Below are 16,476 nucleotides of genomic sequence, written 5' to 3' on the forward strand. Positions count from 1 at the left end.
ATACATAAAACCTTTTTAAAAATTAAAAAAAAACAGTGCCTTACCACAAGTAAGCACACAGTAAATAGTAATTGTTATTATCATTATAATTGCCGTTTTTAGTTTTGTTATTTCGTGTCTACAAGAAACTGAAAAAAAAAAGAGGGTATAAGTGGTAATTCCTAAGAACAGGTATTTCTTGAAATCTAGTTTACGATACCTCTGGAGGCATACAAATGCCCCAAAGTTGTGACGAAAGCCCCACACTTTTCTCACATTCCGTTTCATAAGAGAGAAGGATCATGCCCCGAATCATGTAGGAGGGGACTAGAAAGGATATCGCAAATGAAACTACGTCTTGATCTGTATAAATCCTAATAAGTTTGTTTGGACCATGCAAATGCGAATACAAGCTTTTTCGAATGAGAGCATAGGCTCCTGGGAAAGGCTCGAACGCAAAGACTTTTCTATTGTTTGTTTGCTTCATTCCTGGCAGATGGAGTCTAGAATCGCCAAAAGAATGAGTCAAGCAGATCTGGCGGAACCCAGGTTCGGCACCAATTATGTGACCTCAGCAAGGTGACTTGACCTCTCTGACCCTGTTTTTTTATTTGCAAAATGGGCTAATAATAGCGATGTGCTATTGTTAGCTGTCAAGTCTGAAGGAGAACAAGTATGTAGAGACCTTGGCCCTGAGCCTGACACCTCAGATGATGAATCCACAAGGGTTGTTGGCTGTGCTGGGAGCAGCCCACGGTGGTGCTTTCCTACAGCTTCCCTGACCCCGGCCCTGCCCTCCTCCCCTCTTCACTTAATGAAGAAAAGCAGAAGTCAATAGAGTTCATTTACAGAAGAACACGATAGGAGACTCTGCTAAAGGAAAGAGGGTCAATGGTTTCCAAACCCAAGAGACAAATAATTGTCGTTTTCCCCACTTCCTCAGAAGTTCTTTGCTTTCTTCCTTCTCACAGTTTAAGGACCTTTCTGGAAACGAAATATCAAGATCAAGTCCTTCCGGTTACTCTAAGAGGCGCTGTTTTGGCTTCAATATTTCATTTTTGAGGTAGATGCCTCTCAGATTGTCAGAGAAGGACAAGAGGAGAGCACCAAATTCTGGGTGCCTTCAAGCCAGCCTGGGGTCAATGCCCAGCCCTTTTTGCAGCCTGGAGCATGTATTGGAAGCAAATGACTCCTCGGAGTAGGCACGTACTAAGCTATTATAACAGGACCCAAAGGCAACGACACCCAAACCCACTTGCATATGCATTTTCTTTCACTGTTGATTTTTTTTAAATATCCTAAAGTAAAGGTATCTCTGTCTACTTGTCAATTTGCAAAGGATCTCCCCTATCCCTGCTCTGGCCTCTCTCCCAATTAGCTAATGCAGCAGAAACCACAAGAAGAACAAAGAAACCTCAGCCGGGCGTGAACTGTGGAACCCTTTATTGAACACAAATGAGCAGAAGTCAGGTTTCCTCGGTGGTTCGACCTAGGTGCCAGCAAGGAAGTGAAAGGAATTTTTGAGGAAATGTTGGGGGCAGAGGCAGAAGTTCAAAGGGAAATAATTTAGAAGACAAGGGGAATGACAGCCTCATCAGAAATGCTTCTGATGGTTGAAAGAAATGAGGGTACCAGAGATGGGGCAGCAGAGAAACAGTCGAGAACCCCGGCAGCGAGCATTTGGCGAGAAAGCTCTCTACTGCCCAGCCCACACTGACCTGAGGTGAGCTGGAAGGAAAGGCAGCATGACTCGGAGAAGGGCCCAAGCTTTGGACTTCAAGCTAAGCTCTCCAGCTCGCTAGTTTACCACGTGCCACTAGCTAATCGTGGAGTTTTGCGCTGTGGAGCTGGCCCAAATCTCAGTTTCCTCATCCTCAAGATGGGACCAATCATGCCCAGCTCCTGGCATTGTTAGGAGGATTACCGAAATCATAAAGATGAAAATCTGACCACCACATAGTAGACACACACAAATTGTGGTTCTCTGTCCAAGCACCAGAAATAACTTCTCCCTATTTATGAGCTTTGCCCGAGCCAGCTGCTTCTAAGGGCTCTCTAGAGGAATCAGGGAGCTGGTCCAGCTATCCTCCCCCACAGGAGAGGCATCTTCACCGGGATTGCTGCCCAAGCCAAAGGCTGATGAACAGCTGCCGCTCCTGGGCAGGGCTGGAGCTGCAGAGCCTGTCTGGGGCGGGCTCCTTCTGTGCAAAGCTCCGCCATGTTTGTGTGACAAGGCCCAGAGCCAGAGGCGCCTCCCACAAAGCTGTCAGCTTCTCCTCATTTTCCAAATGCCTCCCCTTCCGTGGACACCTTAGGAGCCCTGAGGGCCACCCCAGCTAGTAGATGAGTCTGTGGCTTTTCAGATATTTGGAGAGTGAGGACAAGCAACTCCTCTCCTCATCCACAGTATCTGGTCCCCAAGGGCAACCAAAATTACCCGAGCTACTTGTAAACCCCTAGACATCCCTAGACATCCCTTCCCCATATTGCTATCTTCCCTAATCCTCCTCCCCAACACATGAAACCACACACACATACACACAAATACATATATAGATACATGTGCACAAACATACACTCTCACATGAATATCTATACATGAAGAAAATCTTGATACAGTCCAACACTTTCTCATTTCTTCTATAAAGCACTAGCAACAAATATATGAGAAGTTGATGAAGGTTTGTATACATAGAATGACATTTTAGCAACTGTCCCCCACCACAGCTCATCGCTCTTGATAACAATATATATGTATTCTTCAGTTATAAGAACACTAATCAGAAATAAAGTTAGATTCCTTCTTTGCACTATAGACAAAAAAATAAAATGCAGGTACATTAAAGATACATATAGGGGCACCTGGGTGGCTCAATCAGTTGAGCATCCCGCTCTTGATCTCGGCCAGGATCTTGATCTCAGGGTCATGGGTTCAAACCCCATGTTGGGTTCCATGCTGGGCATGGAAACTACTAAAAATAAATAAATAAATAAATAGTGCATAATGCCTATTTTAAAAAGTTACATATACAGCTATGAAAATATTTGAAAAAAATCAGAATGTTTGGATAGCCTTGGAACTGGGAAAAATTAAGCAAAAGGAAACAACACGTAAGCCACAAAAAGGGGAGAGATTTGATCGTATAAAAATGAAAAGCTTCCTAGAGCAAAAAGATACCATCATCAAAATCATAAATATATGATACCATAAATAAGGACTATCTACAAAAATGATAGATCGGGAGGAAATATTTTCAATATGTATAATGTACAACTCTCCCAAATTAACAAAAAGACGAATAACACGATAGAAAAATAACAAAGAACATAAATGGACAAGTCACAGCAGAGCAACCAAAATGAACAAAAGTCACATAAAGTAAAAAAAACAAAACAAAAAAACCCAAAAACAGATGCACCATCTCAAATAGTAGATGGGGAAATTAAAATTAGCCGTGATGTAACCATTTTTTACCCATTAAATATTCAGAAGATTGTCATATCCAGTGACAATGTGGGACAGCTGGTTCTTTTGTATAATGTTAGAGGGACCGTAAATAACTGCAAACTTTTATAAAAGTCATCTAATGGTCTTTATTTAAGTTGAAAATGTGCATATACTCTGGTGCAGGAATCCCATTTCTGGGAAATTCCCAAGCTACTTAAAATATCTGTAGATAAATCTAGTTGTCTGCGATATTTGTTACATTTTTTTTGTAACAAAAACTGCAACAACCTAAATATTATTCAAAAGGTGACTCATTAAACAAATTATGCAACACCGGCATTTTTAAATGTATATATGCCTATATTTATTGTGTATCCACAAAGCAAAAACGTGGAGAAGTTCTACATTAAATTGTAACACACCTACTGCTTTTGTTAATGTGTCATTACAAAGGGAAAAAGCACCAATAGGAAAAGAAACGACTGGAAACCTTAACAGACTAGTCATTGAAAAAAATGCAAATGGTTCATAACCATTGGGAGAAAAATGCAACCTTAAAAAAAAAAAAAAAGCAACTCCTTAATTCAGAGGTTTTGAGAACCTCCTCCACGCAAAGTCCCCTTTTCAATGCCTTGTGCCATTCACGTTGGCCAAGCTGAGAGTGGGTATCACGCAGCCTGAGATGGGGCACCGTGCACAGGAGCCTGTGTTTGTGTATAAGTGCATGTGGAGTGGGGGGGGGTGGAGAGGAGGGGAGGATGTGTGGGGGAAGAACAGATACCTCTGGGGGGGGGGCGTTGATAGAGACAGACCTGAATTCTAATCCCAACCCTTTCACTCATCTATAGAATTAAAATAGTCTCTTATTCTTTTTGAACCAATCACTTCGTTTGAGAAATGAGCAAGTGAAGGGATTCGGGGAGGTTATTTTCATACCAGGCCTGGCACAGGGAGTGTCTGCCCCAAGCCCTGTTTCAGGCCCACCCTGTGGGGCTGAGTCCTCCCCCACTCCCTCCTCCTTCTTATCTGTTCATCTCCAGGCACCCTGTCCCCTGCATTAAGAGAAGAGGCGCCCGCCTTTACTTCACTGTATCTCAATGCAGCCTGTCTGCCTGGGCCTTGCTATTTACCATGATGCTAATTCCTTCTGCAGCTACGTGATTTGGGTTCCTGCAAAAGAAAAGGCATGATTTTAGTCACACACAAGCACACGAGGGTACAGACACACACACACACACACACAAGCACACACAAGCACACAGACAAAATAAAAACAAGAATGCTATAGCCCTTTACTTGATGCAAATCTTTCTAAATAAGAATCCAGATGTCAGGCGGGTTGCTACACAAAATATGGGTGAGTTAGCCACAGAAAGAAAGCTCCCGCCACCGAAATAGTGAGAGAAGATCAATTGTAACAATTTTACATTATTGACACAATGCATTCCAAATCATTGATCCTTTAAAATACCTTGGACGGGCAGAGAAGGGCCCAGCAATCGGTCTCTTTGCTACGGGCTCCTCTCCTGAGAAACCGTGGGAAAACTGGAAGCCAAATACCTGCTTGTCTGGCTTTTAAGTGTTCTGGTGGCTTCAACAAGTCCAGTGGGAATTCCCTCACAAGTTTGCAGACGACAAAGTCACCACGCTTACTATATATAAGAAACCTATGTGCCGCTGTTCCGTGAGCTAGTCCAGGTCTTTAAAGCTGTCCTGTCCCTCCCCTGCCCAGGGGCTGGCATGTGTCGGGGTCCGGGGCTCAGGCGCTCTGGGGCCGAGGCTCCCTCCCGCCGTTGAGGAGATCCGTGAGCTCCCCGATGTACTTGATGGTGTATTTCAGCGTCTGGATCTTGGTGAGCGGCTGGCCCCCCTGGCTGTAGATAGGGGGCAAGTAATTTCGCAGGGTGTGCAGGGCGTCGGCCAAGGTCCGCATCCGAAGCTTCTCCCTCTCGCTGGCCTTCCGTCTCCGCTGCACAGACATCCTGACTTTGGCGCCCTTCTGGGCCTTGGGGCCCCCAGCGCCCTGCAGGTACGCAGGCTGGAAGGCTAACATATTGTAGTCCACCTCCACCAGGCCACCCGTCCCACTGCCCCCGCTGGTGGCACCTCCGTGCCCACAGGGCAGCCCAGCCACAGCTGGACGGGGAGAAGAAGAATAGGACTCCAGCGAGGGAGCCGGAGACAGGCTCTGGGTGGGGGAAGCCTGGTTCAACTCAAAGGGCCCTGCCCTGTTGTTCCAGTCCCAGGAGGACAGCAGGCCGGGGCTGTCCGAGGGGCCCAAGCCCTCTTCGAGGCTGAGGAAGGTCTCACGCAGGTTGTCCATGCCTGGGGGACAGCTGCAGAGAGAACGGCTCCCTGGCAAGTGAGAAAGAAAGTTCTGCCGCCAGCCAGGGCAGAGCTCTCTTTTATGATGGTGGGGGAGAAGTGATGAAGTGGGAAAGAGGGCCGGGGAGGGGGAGTTCAAAGGAGACACCAAGGACCAAGATGGAAAATGAACTCTTCAGGTGTCACTTTCTCCTCATTGATAATTAGCATCTTCCAGCTAAAATGTCTTTAAACAAAAAGGCCTCCGAGAGAAGAAAAAAGGAATTATCTTGTTGTAACTAAACCAATTAAGGCCGCCTAACTAGACTTAGCATTGTCCTGTGGAACTCATTAATGAGGGAGCCAAAGAAAACAAACCTGGGGCAATTTGCAGCCTGGAGGTGGTGGCCCAGGGCCCTGGTGGAGAGTAGCAGGGTGCCCCAGAGGACCTCCCTCCCCAACAAGACCTAGAGAGCTCAGAGCAGATGGGGTGTACTGGAGGAGAAGCAGTAGGGTCTGGGGACAGGGAGCCCCTCTGGGCTTGGATTCCCCAGCATGTCAAATGCAGAGCATAATAGCTCTTCCTTCATAGGGCTCTGGGGAGGAGAGCACCCCGCAGACATACAGCAAAAGCCAGTTTCCCTCTTGCCTTCCTCTTCAGCACATTCTCCTGAGTTTTGGGAGAGTGTGGACATGCCTCCAACATGCCCCCACTCAGAATGACAAAGGCCAGCAGCTCCAGTAAACCCAGAGCCTTAGTGAGCAGGAAATACCCGTCAAGAAGCTTAAAGCCCTTGCTTTAACAGAGCAGGTCGGGATTCCCCGCAGCAAACAGAGCTAGTGAAACAGAAAACTCGTTTAAAGCAGGGAGTCTGCAGAATACCTGGCATTTTGCCTTCTGAAGGTCTTTTAAAAATCCAGCTGCAGTGTCACACCTTGTTTTTTGAAATGTATAGAGGAAGTGTGAAATTAACTGGGGAGCCTGTTTTCCCCACCATCGCTCCAAATGCCGCTGAATGTGTTAAGTTGGATGGCCCTGCTAGTTTGCTTCACTTCCTATATGCTCTGAGATCGACCCTGTGTGTTGGAAAGAGGTCTCATTCCCCATTTGTCCCCTGCACGGAACTTATTCTCCACGTAACTAATTCTGCAAATGAGTATTAACATCAGATCTGAGTGAGTTACATACCAGAGTAGTATTAACGTGTTCTTGAACATAGTTAAGTCCCTTTGCAGTTATTGAAAAGAAATGTCAATGGTCTAATTAGCACATTCACAGTGTTTTTTAATTAGCTAGGTTCAGGGAAGAAAAGGCGAAAGCAGGTAATTTGTAGAAGAATGCTCTTAAATTTGTCATTTACTAAAGGACCCTAAGCCATATCTTGAAGAATAAGCATTAATGAAACATAATAAGTGTAATAATCTGTCCTCCTTTCCCCTCTCTGATCTTTCTTTTCCTTCAATTCCTATTGAGAAGCCTAGAATCTGCTAATACCATTCAAGGAAATTTACATATATTATAACTAACCTTTGTTTTTAAATCTAATTTTACTAATGAAAATGCTGAGGTTCTAAGAAGTTAAGAGACTCAGTGAAGATTTCCCTGGCAGGAAGTAGTAGAGCCGAGATTCCTAGTAAGACCCCAAAGCCCACTTTTTTTAAAATCACTTCTCTCTATTTTAGTTGGTTGTACTAGAGACAGGTGACCTGAATGTGATTCAAAGTGGAAGGAGGGTCTCAGTAGACCCGAGGTAGCTGTGATGGCCACTGTCATAGTAAGCTTTTAGTCCTCATAGTCTAAACGGCACGGTTTCCTATGTAACACTACGTCTGCTCTCAGACTCGAGTTCTTTTATTTTCCCTTTCTATAGCTTCTTTCTAAAATTGCTTATTTCTTAAACTTCTATTTTTAGAAATTTCACTTCCTAAAAGAGATGGTATCTGTCAAATGCTTGGTGCATTATAGACACTTAGTAAGTGTCTTTTAAGCAAGTGTCTGTTAATGTCCTCCGTGGTCATACTCAGCGGTATCAGAAAGACTTACTCTGCTCTGATTTCTCCACCCCTGCTCCCACCCGCCAGGAGTGCCCCTCCCTGAAAACCTGTTCTTAAAGCAAGGAAAACTGCCTGGCTTCCATGTTTCTCAATGGACGCTCTCTGGTAAGAAATCAACTAGAACCAAACGTGCATTTCTCCTGCTAGTGCCCGTGAAGTATCATACGCTCAGTGTGTGGAAAGTGGAGGTCCAGGACTGTATACCACCATTCGCACTTGAAGACTACGTTTGGGCACATACTAGCTAGGAGTTTCTCTATGTCCATTGAAAATAACACAGACAATTGGGCAATGCTAGACTGGACCCTGAAAAACCTAGTGGAGAGTGGGGCCTAGTGGAAAGATGAGCCAGAGTTCACCTTCTTTAGAGCACATGGTTCAGCCTCTCAGGGCCCTAGTAAAAGGAGGATGATAATATCTGCCTTGTCTTCTTTATGAAGTGCATTTCTAAAATAAGGTGTATGGACCAAAGGATCGTTGAACCTCCCTTCCAGCTCTAGAATGTGATGAAATGTGTTCCTATGTGAAGGCGCTTGATTAAAAGATCACCCACCATCCCAGCATGAGGGACCTAGAGACAACTGAGTCTATCCTTTTATCTGCATCCTAGAGATGCCGATGACTTGTTCAATGTCACACCAAAAGGCTGTGGCCGAGATGCGAATAGAAAGCAAAGTTGTCCAACTCCCAGATCTGTCATTTTTCTTCCCTAAAAACTAGTACAGATTCAAGTGATACACAGACTTCCATATCGGTCAGACTACACAGTCCCCACATGACTAGGATATTAGGATAAATATCTTAATATGCATTTAAATGTCCCTCAACAAATACTGATAATCTATTGTGACGACAATTGTAACACACTGAAAAGAAGTCCCCAACCCTGAGGTATGTTCCCAAGGGGGCTTGCAAAACCTCCTGGTCCTATTTTCCAAAAAGTAACATGGAGATACAGATGGCCTCTCCAATCCCAGTCCCCATGCAGGCTTCCCATTGCAGCTCTCCCCAGTGAGGAGGACCCAGGATTTGCCACACGGATTCGTGAGTGGCCTAGTATCTAAATTTTCACCTAGTGTCTAATTTCACGTCTGAGGGGATGCCAGTCATATCCCTGGTAACAATAATGTCAGGGGATGGACGACTGGGCATTTTATAACCTATAGCGGAGATCGCAGAGAAGCTGGTACATTCTGGGACTGGCCAGGAAACGAGGCAGAGCCACTTATGAGAACTCGACAAATACTGCTCAAAGAGTCAACAGGAAATGGAGGGCAACAGGCTGCTCCGATGCCTGAACCTATACGCACCTGTGGTCCCAGTTCACTGCCAGCCCATAAGGCATGTCTGTGCAAATTAGAAAAATGCCTAGCTTGGCCTTCTTTCGGCCCCCACTGACCTCCTGGACCAGGCTCTTGGCGCAGGGCTCAAGCTCCACAAATGGTGGCCCCGGGGGGGACCCTCCGTGGTAGTCTCCTCTGCAACATTAGCATTTTTCGTACTTTAGTGACTGTCCAGACATTGTTGGACAAATAGAAAGTGACAGTTGTGGCAAAAGTGTGTCCACTGGAGTCAGACTAATCTTAATTGCTACGGAGTAATTGGACCTTGGACCTGTTCACGAATCTCTCTCAGCTTCAGTTTTGTCTGTACAGTTGAAATACTAATACTCCCCTCATAGAGAACACATGTTCACCAGGTCTGTACATGGTAAGCTACAAGTATGGCCACTGATGTCGCCTTAAGTACGAAACCACGTTCAGTGAATTCTTGATTCCTTAAGAGAAGTTAGAGCCACAATACATGTGGCGACATACATCTCTCCCATATTTTTCAGCTTCAAGTCACCTCTACTTAGAAATCATAATTCCCTCCTTCAAATGAAACCTTTTTTTTCCTTTTCTTTCTTTCTTTTTTTTTTAAACAAAACCAATTTAGACCAAGTGCTTTACAAAGAGCAATAGTTGTGCAGGGCTGGCGGTGGGAGCCATCAGTCCCCGAGGCATTGCCTATAGATTATGTAAGGACAGTGCCAAAGCTGGCCGACAGCTGGTCTGTGTTTTACCGTCACTCCGCAGAGCCCACTCTAAACAGTGACACAAATAGAGCGGGCATTCCTCACCAGGGTGATCACTCCCACCACCGACCTACCCTTGGTAACCACTGCCCAAGAGAACTTTGAACTTAGGCTCAGCAGTTTGGAACTGTGACCCACGGCACCCCAATCCTAGTCCTGGTTCTGACCCTGCTTTGTATCGAGTGAGTCATTCAACCTTTATGTAGCTCGGTTTCCTCATGGGAAAGTTAGGGTCACCCTATTTCCCATGTTGCTAAGACGCTAGAAAGACTTAAAACTGAAGCTTGCCTTTGGGAAATGGAAAGGGCTATAGGACTATGTTGAGATGTTTTCAAGGTCAGCAAGAGTAAGTACTGTCACCAGTGAAATCGTCTGCTCCAAACCCAGCAATTTTGCCACGTGACATAATACCAAGTAAGTCAGCATGGAAGCTGGCTCTTTCAAAGCCTGTCTGCGGAGAAATAGTGCCATCGCCAGACCTTTGAGAAGCCTCAAGATGGAAGGTCTATTCCCTCTGTGACCTCCCGGATCTCGGAACCAACCGCGTGAGGCAGTTTGCGCGGGCCATTTGCTCGAAGCAGAGGGAGGGCTCCAGTGGATTTCGACTTCTCATGATGCTGCAGAAAATCCTTCAATAGATCAGGAACTAAAAAAACTAATCCTGGAAAGGTGCCTGGGTGGCTCAGTCAGTTAAGCGTCCTACTCTTGATTTCAGGTCAGGTCGTGATCTCGGGATTGTGAGATGGAGCCCTGTGTGGGGCTCCATATTCAGTCTGCTTAAAATTCTCTCTCTCCCTGGGCACCAGGCTGGTGCAGTTGATTAAGCTTCCGACTCTTGGTTTGGGCTCAGGTCGTGATCTCAGGGTCCTGGGATCAAGTCCTGCATCAGGCTCCACGCTCAGCAGGGAATCTGCTTGAAATTCTCTCTCCTTCTCCCCCTCCTGCTCCTGCTACCTCTCTCTCTAAAATAAATAATTCTTCTCGGGGCGCCTGGGTGGCACAGCGGTTAAGCGTTTGCCTTCAGCTCAGGGTGTGATCCCGGCGTTATGGGATCGAGCCCCACGTCAGGCTCTTCCGCTATGAGCCTGCTTCTTCCTCTCCCACTCCCCCTGCTTGTGTTCCCTCTCTCGCTGGCTGTCTATCTCTGTGAATAAATAAATAAAATCTTAAATAAAATAAAATAAAATAAAATAAAATAAAATAAAATAATTCTTAAAACAAAACAAAAAAAATCCTCTCCCTCTGCCCTGCCCTCCCTCTCTTGAAAAAAAATTTTTTTAAACTAATCCTGGAGTCTAATTAAAATGAGAGCTACTCTGCTAAATTCCCACCATGTACTGAGAATTAAACCTCTTTTAGATTTATTAGGTCATCTTAATTTTCATACAACTCTGTACGGTAGAGGTTATAATCCACACTCTAAAGAGGAGGGGACCTGTGTTCAGAAAGGGACCCAGCAGACACAGCAAGAGGATAGAAAGGCAGGACAGGCACTACCTAGGTCTGCATGAATGCCACGGCCAGGCTCCTTCCACTGTATACCCTGAACCCCAGAAGCTATGTCACCCGTGCAATGTAATCACTGAGGACTTCTGCAAGATGCGGGGCTTGGTTCGAATCCCACCTCCTCCAAGAAGCCTTCCCTGCCTGCCTAGCCCTCAGAACTTCTCCTTTCTCTTATGGACAGTACGTAGCTTTGACCCCATTCCTTTGACACTAGCATATACTGCCCGATGTTCTGGGTATCTCTCCACAGTAGTCTGACTTGCTTTCCCAATTATGTTGCCAGTTCCTTGAAGGTATGATGATTATTTTGCTGGGTCTTCGCGTGGTGTGCAGAGCTAAGAAGCTGACCATCAGTTAGCCTGTTGGTTTTTATTTGATACATGTTGAGTGCCAAGCACTGTGGCGGTGCCGAGAGCAGAAAGTTAAATTAAGAAGGGTTTGTCTTCATGTTGCTTGAAGTACTGAGGGCGGAGATGGAGAAGTGAAACTACTGACAAAACAATGTCTATGTGCTGTGACAAACAACCATAGGGCACACGCATGGTTGTATGTGACAACCCTGGGAGTCCTCTGTAACGTGTCCCCATGATAATATTAGCACTTTAGTGCTTCGGTGGCTGTCCAAACACTGGTGGATGGATAGAAAGTGATATTCGTGGGGCGCCTGGGTGGCACAGCGGTTAAGCGTCTGCCTTTGGCTCAGGGCGTGATCCCGGCGTTATGGGATCGAGCCCCACATCAGGCTCTTCCCCTATGAGCCTGCTTCTTCCTCTCCCACTCCCCCTGCTTGTGTTCTCTCTCTCACTGGCTGTCTCTATCTCTGTCGAATAAATACATAAAATCTTAAAAAAAAAAAAAAAAGTGATATCCGTGTCAAGAGGAGAGCCACTAGAGGCAGACTACACCTGAGTCAAATCTTAGAAATATTTACACACCGATAAGGGGCACAGGAAAGAATCTGGAGGACTTTCTGAAAGACATGACTTCTACAGTCTTGCTTTCCAAGTAACCCTCCTGTGGGGTCCTAAGAGTATGCTCCTTTAAAAGCAGAGCCGTTTTAACAAGGTGAAAGGTTAGGGAGCTCCTTCTAGGTATTGCTAGAAGGTTCGAGATAGCGTGAATTTGCAGGAAACCACTAGCAGCTCCTCGTCCGCAGCGGGTCCAGCAGAGGCTGAGGTTGGAGAGGAAAGTCATGTCCAGAGGGATGAGGCACTTGGACTTTACCCAGCAGGTGACAAGGAGCTTCTGGTCATCAGGATTAGGTGGAAGCAGAGGCGGATTGGGCCAGCACAGCCCTGAAGCCCCCTGGCCAGCTGCTTGGGAGAACATGCCTAGAGGCCAGAGCTGCACCAGATTTTATTCTACATGCTTAACTCAGATGAACTCCCATCAGTCTTCGCAGCAACCCTACAAAGTAGGTGCTAGTACCATCCCTGATCCTGTTTTACTAATAACAAAGTGAGGCACAGAGGGGTTCAGTCCCTTGCCCAAGACCCCACACATGATGACTGGTAGCCCCAGGATTCGAACCTACATAGGCTGCCTGAGGTCCAGGCTTTTATCCATTGGCTAAAACAACTGAGAACGGTTGGAGGCATCGGCATGACGGTCCCTGTAGTGCTCTTGAAGCCACAACTCAAGCTTGAACTACAACTCAGGAAATATGGGGAGACTGATTGGAGGCACTCAGTCACGTGGCCAATGTATACAGGGCCCTTGAGATGGGCTTAGTGTACCAGCATTGCAGGGGCTGAAAAGATGTAGTAAGTTTACACTTTCTGTCTTCATTCCTAAATTAAGCACCCACAGAGAGGTACCCCCTTTCTTGGCCATACCCAAGGATGATAGCAATAATAAATGGATTTAGTACTAACTGCTTTGGATGATTGATTTCATTTACATCTTACAAAAATCCTTTAAAGGAAGTACTATTTTTGTTCTATTTTACGTAAGAAATAATTGGGGCTTAGAGAAGTTGAAGTTACCCAAACCCATGAGATGAAAATGTGGAGAAGACTTGACCTAGGCTCAGGCGGTCTGAGTCCAGAGCCCCAGGCTCTAGGGGGTGATTTTACATCATGAGGGAGGACATGGGGGAGGGAGGGTTTCGGAAGGAGCTTTTGTCGCATGTCGTGAGGACTGCAGCCCTTGTACAACTTTGGGCTCTCGGTTCTAGAATAGAAGACATCTGTCTCCCCCTACCACTTTCTAGTACTTTCCCTGTCCTAAGTCTGTGCCGTTTTCTTTCTCAAACAACAGGTAAGGTTGATATTTAAGCATATTTTCCTATTGTTGAAAATTCAGAGAGAATGTCTTATGATTTTGTAAATAAAACACTTTGCAGTATTAATGTCAATAATAGCGCTGAGAACACTTTCCTTTCTTGTGGACTTACAGCCCTGAGCCTGTGCTGGGCCCCAGAGGAGAGCCTCGCACACACCATCTCAAGTAATCCTCTCCAGTCCAGTGAGCTAAGCATCATCCTCGGCTTACAAGAGAGGAAGCCAAATTCAGACGCGAAGGACCTGGCCCAAGGTCAACAGAAGCCACTTCTCTTTGCAAGGCCACACCTTCACCGGACAAGTCTGCGGCCCGCCCGCCCCGAGTCAGCTGTGCCCACGTAGCCACTGTCTGCTTCCCTGCCCCCGGCTCTGCCCTCAGCACGGGACACTGAGAGGCCCTTGTTCTGAGAGCTGCCCTTAGCCTTTGGGGTTCCTGCCTGCTCTGGGCTCCACACACCTCCCTGACCTCTGGATCTCCCTCAGTCCCTTGGCCCAGCCACAGCCGCCCGGAACCCCACCAGCCAGACTGGCCCTGGCCTTCCTAGTGGGCAAGGGATGGAGTCAGCATTTGAAAACACTCAGGACTAAATGGAAAACCTGGACCTTTTCACCTCTTCACACAATCTTGGCCCCCAACTAACACAGGACAACGACAACAACAAAAAAATCCAGATAATGCTTGTGGGACAAGGGAATATGGGATGTGTGTCTGTCTGTCTCTGTGTGTTTGTGTGTGTGTTTGTCTGTGTGTGTGTGTGTGTATCCGTGTGTGTTAAAAGAAAACACCTAAGTGCTATGTGATATCTTCTTATGTCCTTGAGCTAGTAAAGAGAAATAAAAGTAGCAATTTCCTACACAGTTAAGGAGAGAGCGCCTGTGTTGTCAAGCGTGTGAGAGTTTTAGCAAAGCCAGGGTGAGGTACTTGGAGGATTACTTTCATGTCACTGCCATCCCGTTCACCACTATGCAGGGAAGTAATAAATATTTTTGGCTCTCCTAATTTGAGTCTGAGGCTCATTATAAAGCCAAAACATTAGTATTTTGGTCTTAATCCTCTTAAAAACAAATAGTAAAACATCACGCAATGAACGAATAGATGATTCTCACCGGCTGAGTATTTGACCAGGACAGAAGAGCAGGTAAAAAAACAGGACTAAAATAATTTGGCTTATTTCATGGGAGAGATGAGAGACAGAAGACAGACATGCCAAACTACAGAAATCCTTGAGAACAGAAAGACAAAACCATCGTGTACTTCTTAAGCCATTAATGAGGAGGATTCCCTGACCCCAAATTAGGTTTATTTCCACCCCGTTGCTAAGCTGTGTCATGAAGAAGGACAGCATCCTCCCTCCCACGCAGTAGTAGGGCTTCCTTTCTCCTCCAGCACTCGGACGACCTGAGCTCAAGATCCTAACTCATCAACCCACTCCCCAGCCAAGCGCTGTGTGAATTTTCTTTGCAAAATGAATGTAGATGGAAGCCAAGCTAGTGTGGCCTTCCCTCAGAAAGACTCCATTCCCGACCAGCCATGTCCCTGCGGGGTCTCTACGCCTCTTTCTCTTTTGAAAATATAACTACATAGGTTCATTTGGGGAAAAAGAAAATGCAGCCTGTCTGCACAAAACAGGCATTAGGTGGTACACAGGAGGGTTGGAGAGAGGGGGTTGCAACATATGCGTGAAGAATCATAGAATCATAGAATAGAGGAAGTGAAGCTAATTCTCCCTTGAGAGCAGTGGGCAGAACGCGTTGGCTAATCTTAGTGCATAGAAATCTGAGCAGTTCCTCTGGTTCAATAATCTCGTGTCAACATTTTGCCCCAAATAGCTGGGGTTTTTTTTACAGACCAGGGAGGGGAAGCAGCTTCGAGTGCTTCTCCACTGATTCTTCAGCAACTGGCTAGCAAGATGCAAAAAAAAAAAAAAAAAAAAAAAAAAAAATCTCATGTGTTACATTTACACCTACTCCCCTTTTAAGCTGGATTCTTTATTACCAGTGGTATTTGGGGTGGCGTTTTAATACCCATGTCAAAAAAGTTGAAAGCAATTTGCACTGAGGTTGTTCTCTAAGGATTTGCCTCTGTTCTTACCAGCCCGAAGAGCAAAAACGTGTGAAATTACTTCTTTAGTCCTCTCCAATGCCAGAAATCAAGATGCCAAAACTGCTGGTGTTAAAATGAATACTAAAAGTGTTTGTAGGAGGGTATCTGTATAACGCCCCTGCCTATTTTTAGAAACATTGGCCTTTACTTTGGGCCATTTTTAATTCAGATTTTTTTATTTGCAAGTTGATTGACACCTAAAAAGCAGAAAGGAGGCAAAGAACAAAGTAGGGAAAATATTTCTCCTAAATAAGAGGGTCCAAAGGGTATTGTTCTGAAGAACTCATACAGATAAGAACAACACAGGCTTGCCATTGGGGAAATGAACGAGGGGACGAATAAACAGTTCACAGAAGAGGTACAAGGGGCTGGTAAATACAGAAGAAAAGATCACCTCCACGGTGATCAAAGACATGGAAATGGAAACAACAGGGAAAGGCCATTTTTCACCTCCTGAATTGGCAAAGTTGGCAAAAGGGTAAGGAAGTGGTCTTGCCCACGCGTCTCTTGTGGAGGAGTAAACTGGCTAACTTGTTGTAATATTTTAAGATAGCCAGAGTGCATTTTAGATTTAAGAGTACCTTTGGCACATGAACTTATCCTATAGAATGAAACAAGTTTGCAGTCAAATATTTATAAACAAGAATATTAACATAATATTAGGATAGTGAAAAATTAGAAACAACTGTGGTATCTAACCACAAAGGAGGGATACATAAAT

General features: G+C 45.6%; 1 protein-coding gene across 1 annotated transcript; it reads right to left on the reverse strand.

Moving 5' to 3' along the window:
* Positions 1–5,186: 5,186 nt before the first annotated feature.
* MSGN1 (mesogenin 1) lies at positions 5,187–5,985 on the reverse strand. Its single transcript, XM_026519238.4, has one exon. The coding sequence runs from the start codon at positions 5,748–5,750 to the stop codon at positions 5,187–5,189; it is 564 nt and encodes a 187-aa protein (XP_026375023.3). The 5' UTR covers positions 5,751–5,985.
* Between the last annotated feature and the right edge of the window lie 10,491 nt (positions 5,986–16,476).

The sequence above is a fragment of the Ursus arctos genome, unplaced genomic scaffold (genome assembly GCF_023065955.2).
Source record: "Ursus arctos isolate Adak ecotype North America unplaced genomic scaffold, UrsArc2.0 scaffold_8, whole genome shotgun sequence".
In the NCBI taxonomy this organism is placed as follows: domain Eukaryota; kingdom Metazoa; phylum Chordata; class Mammalia; order Carnivora; family Ursidae; genus Ursus; species Ursus arctos.

What these genes read in the sequence shown, in the direction of transcription:
- MSGN1 (XM_026519238.4), bottom strand. Translation starts at nt 5,750, where the DNA reads ATGGACAACCTGCGTGAGACCTTCCTCAGCCTCGAAGAGGGCTTGGGC.